Source organism: Paramormyrops kingsleyae, chromosome 5, assembly GCF_048594095.1.
Source record: "Paramormyrops kingsleyae isolate MSU_618 chromosome 5, PKINGS_0.4, whole genome shotgun sequence".
Lineage (NCBI taxonomy): Eukaryota > Metazoa > Chordata > Actinopteri > Osteoglossiformes > Mormyridae > Paramormyrops > Paramormyrops kingsleyae.
The window spans coordinates 2,826,771-2,836,554 of NC_132801.1; the positions used below are offsets into that span (position 1 = coordinate 2,826,771).

Below are 9,784 nucleotides of genomic sequence, written 5' to 3' on the forward strand. Positions count from 1 at the left end.
CGTTTGCCTTAACGGGCACATGAAGGTCAGGCGGCTCGACCAAGCCTACAGCCGCAACAAGACTGAGCAGGAGACGTTCAAAGATCGGCGTTTATTAACTTGTTCGATCATATGAAAGAAACACTGTTGCATTCCAGGGACAAGGTCGTCTGACATAAACGTCCCAGTATGTTCAGCTTTGTGTCGCCGGGCCATTGTCTTGAGGTGTATCGGCCTGTCACATTCACACTCGCGTACGGACATTATTAATGAGACACAAAAGGAGAAGACAGCGCAGAGCCCAGCTGCCCGAGCAGGACAGCTACCAGCGTGACTGGTACGAGGTCCTGCACCACCATGACCAATTCCAATGCATTATGACTGTGCCTAAGTAAAAGCAAGAATGGGTTTTTACCGGTATGTAAGAAAATCAGTTTGCATAAATCATACCTACTGGAACGCATCTTACGTTAGGGAACCCTTGTCCTGTGGTTAACCAGCCATGTACACAAGACAGCTGCGTGGGCTGAATCTCAGAACGGCTGCAGTTTCCCAATATGACACCCTGTGTAGAATAAAAAGCAGCTTCCACAGGGTTTGCTGTACATCCGAATCAGGTGGAACACTGATCGGATCCCTAGGTGCGCAGCCAGAAAGTACGCGAGATGTACAGCACAAACTGTTCATGTGGACTTTTATTTTTCAGTGACTGGTTTCCTCAGCGCACCGTAGCTACGGGGGGGTTGGGGGGGCACACCAGCTACTCTAACGGAAAATCTCGAGACGATGGGCATCCTGCTGTCAGAAGCCACACACACACACACACACACACACAACCGACCACCAACATGCACAAGACACACGGTATCTGAAATGCGCATGTTCATAAACAGCCAGCAATGCCCCCGAGGAGCCTCACAGGGACACTGCAAACTGTACACTGCCTCACTCACTGTAACACGCAAGTACTGCTGTGGGACCACACACACACACCCCCAAGGAGCATGGAGGAGTCCGACAGACGCTTACTTTACAAAGAGCATAATTTATCCTCGTTACTTTAATGGTACAATAAGTGCACCCCCCCCCCCCCCACGCCATGGTCGTTCAGTGTGTGCAGAGTCTACTGCACACTGACTGAAACTGTAATGTTACGCATAAATATCGAGATCATTCCCCTGTGGAAGAGGGAAAAATACAAAAAAAAAATACACCAAGAGCAGATGTGAGCCCCCCTCTCTTAAAATTGCATAAAAAAAATGCTAACTATGAGGAAAAAACAAAGGCCCAAGAAAAAACAATAAAAAAAAGACCAAAAAACGCTGCTGCAGTCCCGGGGCACCGGGGGGGTGGTGGGTGGTTGGGTGGGGGGTGGGGAGCGGCCATTTTTTTCCTCTGGTTCTGTTTCGGTTTAGTGTGCTGGGGCGGGCAGCTGGGGTTCTGCTGCTCAGAGCCCAAGACCGGGCCAGCCTCTGCCCCCCCCCCCGCCCCACTCCTCAGTCCAATTCGATAGGGCTGCCGTCTTCCTGAACCTCTTCACCCTCCTCATCCTCGCCTGATCCCATCAGGCTATTCAGCAGGTTACCTGTCAGACAGACGGGGGGGGGGGCGTTAGCAAGGCGGCGAGGCATGCTAAAGATCATGGAGTTCCAGGACCACTAAGGCTGCGTTCACATTACAAGCCTTGTTGTCCAATTCTGATGTTTTCGCTCAGTTCAGATTCGCCTATTTTTACGGTTCATATTCATAATTAGAAAGGACCAGTATCTAACTGTAATGTGAACACATCTGTCCGTTATAACAGTTTGCAAGTGAACATTGATGCATTTTTGCACAAGTCACCCTTAGTTCCAGTGAAAGGAACTCTTAGTGTTGCAGCATTCAAAGCCATTTTGGACAATTTCATGCTCCCAGTTTTGTGGGAACGGTTTGGGAATGGCCCCTCCGTGTTCCAACATACTGCGCACCAGTGCACAAAGCAAGGTCCATAAGGACATGGATGAGCGAGTCTGGTGTGGAGGAACTTGACTGGCCTGCACAGAGCCCTGACCTCAACCCAATAGAACACCTTTGGGGTGAATTAGAGCAGAAACTGCGAGCCAGACCTTCTCATCCAACATCAGTGCCTGACCTCACAAATGCTCTCCTGGAAGAATGGTCAAAAATCCCCATAAACAGACTCCTAAACCTTGTGGACAGCCTTCCCAGAAGAGCTGAAGCTGTTATAGCTGCAAAGGGTGGACCAACTCCATATTAAAGCCTGTGTATTAATAATAATGTCATTAAAGTTCATGTGTGTTTAAAGACAGGTGTCCCGATACTTTTGGCAGTATAGTGTATCTGTCTGGTCTGTTGGATATTTATTAAAATTGAGTCACATTCAGGCAAACAATCAGGTGTGAGTCGCTGCAGCTTGGTAGTCTGAACGTAGCCAAAGTTCTACCAGAAACCGTAACAAACTGTGATTACTGGAGTGTCGACTTCAGCGCTACGCATGGGGAGCGACATCCTGCCTTACCTAGCAACCCGCCGTAGGAGGACGTTTGTTTTGGGGGCACGCCAAAGAAGAGCTGTCCTATCCTGTCAAGGTACTGCCGTGTTCCACGGGAAGCCGGGGCGGGGCGGGTGCACAAAGGGAGAGTCTGTCTCATTAAGTGGCTCCACGGTACATGGAGCGGTCAAACGGAGGACGGAGTCGGTTCAGAACTCACCTCATTATACATGGGGTCCCTCTTCAGGGAGGGTTGGTACTGCTCACATAACACAGTGAAGACCGTTAGCTTCCCCCTAAGAGTAATGAAAGACAGGAACATTCCAGCAGGGAACACGCAGGTTACCGCTAACGACCACTAGGGGGCCAGCAACGGATTCACCCAGCATCGAGTGGGACTCGGCTGGGGAGAAAATCACACAGACGTAACGAGGATCTTGGAAAGCCAGAGACGATGTGGATGACGGCAGTCTGGGCCACTGAGCGGTCCGTCCAACAGGGCCGACTTGGGCTTGATGAGCCCAGTCTTGGTTCATGATTAGCGATGCTAAGCTGCCCCCCACTGGTGAAGCACTTTAAAGACGCACAAGAGGGGAAGGCCGTCCTTAAGCAATTTTTAATCAAACCGTCAATGTCGCCTGGTTCCTCCCCATTTTTCATAGCTCCTATGTGTTTGTACTCTTTAATGAGCACCAGCCTGGTGACTGGATCCCACAGAGCAACGCTGGTCACACAGCGATTCCACACCAGCAGCCGCCTGACATCCAGGCTGCATGTAATATGGTCACATGACCTCTGCCTGCCCAGGCGGAGCTCATATACCCTGAATGTCCCCAGGATGTGTCTACTGCCTTAAGGTATGGTCACACACGTCTTTCTGTTATTAAGACAAGAATGTCGTTTAATGATAATACGTGACAATATGTGATATATTACAAGAAGTTATCGGTGCATTTAACGCTTTATACCGCTGATGTGTACTTGCCTACCGATTATGTCAATCCCTGTTTTAACACAGCTACGTAGCAGGCATCTCACGTACCTTCCCATACAGAATGTTCAAACGCAGCGTTATTCCAGGATCCAGGATCTTATCTCCCACGATAAAATTGGCTGAATGACATTACCGTGGTGCACCGTATTACCCAGTCTTGTCCGATTTCGCCCGCCTATGTGAAGACACTTGATATTTTTTGCTCTAGAGTGACCGTACCTTGACAGGAAGTGGGGCAAGATACGCCAAAGAGGACCCCATTAGACGAGGTGAAAGAGGTGGGCCTCGTGCGAGGGCAGCGGCCGACTAACGGCCGGCTGGCAGGGTGTCCTCCATCCCGCCAACGCCACCGCTCAAAAGCCTACTCCCTCCTCCACCCTGCCGCTCACGGCCCATCCTCACCCGTCCACGGCCAGCAGCAGGAACCAGAGGAAGTTGAGCAGCGGCTGGACGAAGGGGGGGCCCCTCTCTATGGACGGGTGCCTCTGTGTGTAGGTGCTAAACACCACAGATGCGCTGCTCTTGTTCTTCAGGCAAAGAAACCTGGGGACATGGGGACAGGGCCGCCAGTGACCTCGAGACCGAACTGTGGACTGGAGAAAACTACTTCGATTCCCAGTATAAAGCCAAGTACTGCTGTAGCTAAACTGGTTTGCAGAATTTCCTGCCTGTAATCAACACAGTATACAGCCGTGGAAAAAATTAAGAGGCCACTCTATATTTTTAAACAAGTCAGCATTTTTAAATCCTGGTTTAATCTTGGTTTTGCTGGCAGAGGCTACGCTGAGCAGCAGGTTGCTTCCAGGTTCAAAATTTCTAAGACAGCAGGACGCAAGAGTAAGGTGACGCAGGAGACACTGGGAATGACCAGAAACCAGCCAGGTAAAGGGCGGTAGAGACTTTCTAATGGCAGAGATGACCGTTAACTTATCCGATAGTTTCTCATGAATCGGAGGATGACATCAAGTGACCTTCTAAAGGAATGGGAAACATTAAGTGCAGGTGTGAAGTGCACTGCTGGGACAGTGTGTATCAGGCTGCTAGAAGCAGGACTGAGGTCCCATAAAGCAAGAAGAAGCCCTTTATTAATGAGAAACAGGGAAGGACAAGGCTGCAGTTTGCAAAAAAGTATATATTATTCACAGCCACACACCCATAAATTGAGAAATAAAAAACTGTGCTGTGGTCTCTTAATTTTTTCCACGGCTGTAACTATGGATCCATCACCTACCTAACAATAAGAACTGAGCTAACTAAAGGGCGGGGCTTTACAAGGATCAAGCAGCCAATCAGAGCCCATGTCCTGCGGGCTGTGGGGGCGGCGGCCGGCCAGGCAGCACTCACTGTAGGACGGCCTGGGCCACGAACATGTCCACCTCGCTGCGGTAGCCACGCGACGCTGAGTACTCCACCAGCATCTGCGCGCAGCCCTCGCCGTCCGACGAGTGCAGGAAGTGGTAGCGGGACTCGCTGTAGTTTTGCTCTGGCCAGGGTGTTGGATCAGAAAAGCTCAGTTGACAAGCCACGCCCCTTGCAGCATCATGTGACCCGAAGCCCATGGAAGCGGTCCTACCTTTCCACAAGGTGACAGCCAGCAGCTGGTGCAGTTTTGGGTGCCCCAGCTTGCCGGAGCCCCCCGTGGACCACTTAAGTGCACGGGATACGAAGGCCACCCTCTCTGGGGAGTTGGGGTCCATCAGGCTGAAGAGCTTGGTTAGATGCTCTGCAGCCCCATCACAGCAAACAACAGAGAGACATCACCTTCACACAGTGGTCAGAACGGCACCCTACCATCTGACAGGATACAATCCAATCCAATATGGGCACACACATCAATCTCACACCTGACAAGGTCAGCGTGGATGCAGCAGGAATCACACGCTCCAATACAAACACGCACCCACCAGGGAAACTCACCGAATATCTCATCTGATACTTTTGTTTCTGACTTTTCCAGAGATTCCAGCACAAGCATGGACAGGTCAGCGGCGCTGTTTTGCTGTGAGGGACACACACATCTCACTGTCCCGCCACCCCAACCGGATGTGCACTGATTAGGATTTACCATCATGCCTGACACAAACAGGTGCAAAGATGCGAAGACACTGCATATCTGAGTAAAGCGGCTTGGGGGGGGGGGGGGGGGGGCTACAGAGGACACAGTCACCGCCCCCCAGAATCTGCCTCATACCTGGTTGTAGCTGAAGAATAGCAGTGCCCCATTATACATCAGCTCCCTGGCCTCCGCATGCTTGGCCTGTGACATGTACCTGCAAGAAGAAGGGGCAGGTGCTTCAACCCGAAGCTAGAGTGTCTCAGCAGTGGATCCCTCCCAGTCCCCCTGCCCCCCAACCACACTCAGGAGAGCAGCTTAACATGTTAAATCCGCCTCCATGGGCGGCTTATTAATACGCGGCCCCAAGCTACTGTGTCAGAGCCCAGTGTCTGACAGCCTTCAGACAGCCTTCAGAGCCCAGTGTCTGACAGCCTTCAGAGCACAGTGTCTGACAGCCTTCAGACAGCCTTCAGAGCCCAGTGTCTGACAGCCTTCAGACAGCCTTCAGAGCCCAGTGTCTGACAGCCTTCAGAGCACAGTGTCTGACAGCCTTCAGACAGCCTTCAGAGCCCAGTGTCTGACAGCCTTCAGACAGCCTTCAGAGCCCAGTGTCTGACAGCCTTCAGACAGCCTTCAGAGCCCAGTGTCTGAAAGCCTTCAGAGCTCAGTATCTGACAGCCTTCAGACAGCCTTCAGAGCCCAGTGTCTGAAAGCCTTCAGAGCCCAGTGTCTGACAGCCTTCAGACAGCCTTCAGAGCCCAGTGTCTGACAGCCTTCAGACAGCCTTCAGAGCTCAGTGTCTGACAGCCTTCAGACAGCCTTCAGAGCCCAGTGTCTGACAGCCTTCAGACAGCCTTCAGAGCCCAGTGTCTGACAGCCTTCAGACAGCCTTCAGAGCTCAGTGTCTGACAGCCTTCAGACAGCCTTCAGAGCCCAGTGTCTGACAGCCTTCAGACAGCCTTCAGAGCCCAGTGTCTGACAGCCTTCAGAGCCCAGTGTCTGACAGCCTTCAGAGCCCAGTGTCTGACAGCCTTCAGAGCCCAGTGTCTGACAGCCTTCAGAGCTCAGTGTCTGACAGCCTTCAGAGCCCAGTGTCTGACAGCCTTCAGAGCCCAGTGTCTGACAGCCTTCAGAGCCCAGTGTCTGACAGCCTTCAGAGCCGGCAACATCAATCGCTGGGCTGTTAGCCAGGAACTCTGCTGTTAACTGGCACAAGCATGCAAAGCTGGTAACATGGACACACAAGAGTGACGGGAGTTTACTATCCATCCATCCATTTTCTGTAACTGCTTGTCCTGAGCAAGTTTGCGGGGGTCCAGAGCCTGTCGCAGGGGCTATGAGAGCAAGACAGGGAACAACCCAGGATGGGGCGCCAACCCATCAGAGAGTACACTCACACAGTCACACACCATTCACACACACATTCACCTACAAGCAATTTGGTAACTCCAATTTATCTTAGCAGGGTTTTGAAATGTGGGGCGAAACCGGAGTTCCCAGAGGAAACCCCATGACAACACGGGGAGAACATGCAAACTCCACACACACAGAAGAGGGCATGACGCCACAGTGCCCACCGTACTGCCCGCATTTGTACTAATGGGCCATTTTTCTAATATTATCTTGGGACAGTTCACACACAGGAGGCTCTGTTATAGTGATGTGAGGTGAATGCTGAGAGTGACGGCAGCCACAGTGCAAAGGAGCAGTCGTTTGGCCCAGAGCTACTATGAAGCATCCACCTGGCATGTCTTCCAAGATGCCCCCAAAGAAACACATGCCCCCTCGTGGGCAGGGAGGCAAATACAGACAAATCACTGGAACAGTGGCATGGAAAATCAGGCTGTGAAAAAGCAAAAATGTATCTGAGAACAATTTAATGGTCAGTACCGTTAAAGGAAACAGTTCATCCATTGCCAATCATAAAAAGCACAGAGCCAAAACACAAATTCATCAGCGATCGTCAATAGGTCTCCTTAATAATTTAACCTTACGAGACTCTTAAATTCACACGGTAGTATTAGGATCGAGGGAACATAAGCACTTGAAATAAACTCTGCAATGCTGGTTTCACCTAAAAGAGGGGAACATATTTAAACTAAAGTTTTAGGTGACATGTAACAGATCTGCATGGCTTGTGTTAATGTCCACTGGGAGACATCCTATCTACAAACCTCACCAAGCTGCCGGCCTTCAGCGAACCTGACAGCCCACAGATACTGCAGGGTTTTGCAGCACACTGCTGACAGAAAGAAATGCATCGCACATGGTCTCCCGTTACTCTTTGAAATTAATATGAAATCACGTACTTTATCGTCTGCTCTGGGCAGGTATCAGATTTAGATCATCGCCGAGCTATTCAATGCGTCCTGGGCGTATTTGGTGTAGCCAGATAGCAAACAAATAACTTGCTAGGAAAGTGAGATTGCTGGCTATCTTTGATTTGGAAATATTTGAATCTTATTTTAGCAACCAGATACAAATTCCTTCATCTTAACATGATCGCTACGTCCGCTGTCATCGTTTCATTAGCCCTCTGATTTTTAAGAATTAGCAGCGCCACTAACCATAACAGGATTCCCTTTAGTATACAACGACATGTTACGCAGAATTTGGGCTGTAAATAACATATGCTTAGTTTTACAGAATAATTACAACGGTATACGGACTACACAGTCGCTGCTTGGCAGTGGTAAATGTTGCTAGCTAGCCTGCTAATTCTGATAGCTTCACAGTAGCCCGGAGACGCTTCCGTGATTGACATGGACCCCGTCCAATCACGAAGAAGGACTGACCCCGAAAAAGGAGACTGTCTGCGCGCTTGGCCAATCGTAGGCGCCGAAGCACCTAAACAGGGCCGTTTGGTTGACAGACAGAATGATCTGGAAGCGCAGGCCCCGAAGACACTAGAACATGATACTTTTCAGCTAGTCCATCGATAATGCACACCTTCAACACTCACCTAAAGAACAAGGTGCGATACATTTGATGGGCTTCATAGTAATCACCCTTTTCCACACTGGCTCGCAGTTTGCCCTCCACCCGCTGCACGCCTCCACGGTTCCTCGCGCTGGAGTTCTTCAAAGCCTCCTGCTCCGACATCATTGTTTGTGCAGCCCAACCAAAACCTCACCGGGGGAACGCGAAGCAAAAAAAGAAAACGACAAACGGGACTGATTCCTCTGGCTTTCCGTAGTTTTTCTTACGTCACTCATATTAACTAGAAATTGATGAGCAGTACAGAAGAGAAGTCTCATCCGTCTTTGGCCTTGTCGGTTTTTTCTGCTTGTATTACAGTACAGTCCAAGATCAAAAACCGTTACTGGTCAGAGGTCGATAGTCATACGTAAATTATTTATGGCGAATTGTATTTAACTATTGCAGTAAATTATGTAAAACTTGAATTTTGCATCTGCTGTCTGCATATTTTTCAAGTATTTTCTATATTCCAGGCCATCTTGGGTTTTATGGCAAAATCCCAGAAGAGGAAAATTTAGATCAGAAACACGCAGAACATTAGTAGGCGTTCGTAAATTTTAGTTTAGCAGACTGGTCTTGCATGTCTAGTATAGTGTTTACATTAGAAGTGTAACTTTCCATGACCAAGATCTGTATCGTATATTTTTTCCTGGGTCATCAGAATTAGTGAGGTAAAAACAGCTTTTGTGCGTAACAACTCCCAGTGGGGAGCAGCAACAAGTTAAAATGTCCGACTGACAGTTAGTGTAAATTTATGTAGATGAAGATGCATCTCTAACAGAATCAAAGTTAAAGCATTGTATGCACGGTAAATCTAAATTTCAATGAAAATCTCGTTTTTTTTACACAAAAAAAGATTAGAATATAAATAGGAAAGACATTTAAACATTTACGATCTGACAATTTAAACGACAGACATGGTCGAATGCAATCAAAAATAGTCATATGGTTGTCCAAATGGGCACGAGTTGTATAGACAAGAATGTGCAATAGTAGATTTTGGTTGCAGTGTTTTGAACAAGCAGTAATGGATTTTTGTAAGATATGATTCCAATGCAGAGGGAGGAAAAGTCATTTCAGGAAATCCAGTCTTAGATTGTTAAGCAGTCAAACTGCCCCCGGGGGATGGGGGGGGGGTGGTTGTTTTTAAGCTTCACTGTCCTGACTTTTAGAACCCCAGAACAGGGCACATAAACACTAATCATACACTATGGGCGCCCTCCACACACCATGCAGGCCACGTGAATCTAAACTGCAGAGGGAAGCCAGAGACGAGAAAGAAAAA

The 9,784-nt window shown here is 49.2% G+C and overlaps 1 protein-coding gene across 1 annotated transcript; it reads right to left on the reverse strand.

Moving 5' to 3' along the window:
• Positions 1 to 72: 72 nt before the first annotated feature.
• get4 (guided entry of tail-anchored proteins factor 4) lies at positions 73 to 8,680 on the reverse strand. Its single transcript, XM_023799873.2, has 9 exons — positions 8,483 to 8,680; positions 5,656 to 5,734; positions 5,382 to 5,463; positions 5,038 to 5,187; positions 4,809 to 4,947; positions 3,867 to 4,007; positions 2,691 to 2,766; positions 2,498 to 2,570; positions 73 to 1,564 (listed from the first exon to the last, which is right to left on the reverse strand). The coding sequence occupies exons 1-9, from the start codon at positions 8,623 to 8,625 to the stop codon at positions 1,476 to 1,478; spliced, it is 972 nt and encodes a 323-aa protein (XP_023655641.1). The 5' UTR covers positions 8,626 to 8,680; the 3' UTR covers positions 73 to 1,475.
• Positions 8,681 to 9,784: the final 1,104 nt, after the last annotated feature.

Coding starts and splice junctions, on each gene's coding strand:
- get4 (XM_023799873.2), bottom strand. CDS start 8,625: ATGATGTCGGAGCAGGAGGCTTTGAAGAACTCCAGCGCGAGGAACCGT. Junction 5,464..5,655: donor TATTCTTCAGCTACAACCAG/GTATGAGGCAGA, acceptor TGTCCCTCACAG/CAAAACAGCGCCGCTGACCT. Junction 1,565..2,497: donor CTCCTACGGCGGGTTGCTAG/GTAAGGCAGGAT, acceptor TCTGTCTGACAG/GTAACCTGCTGAATAGCCTG.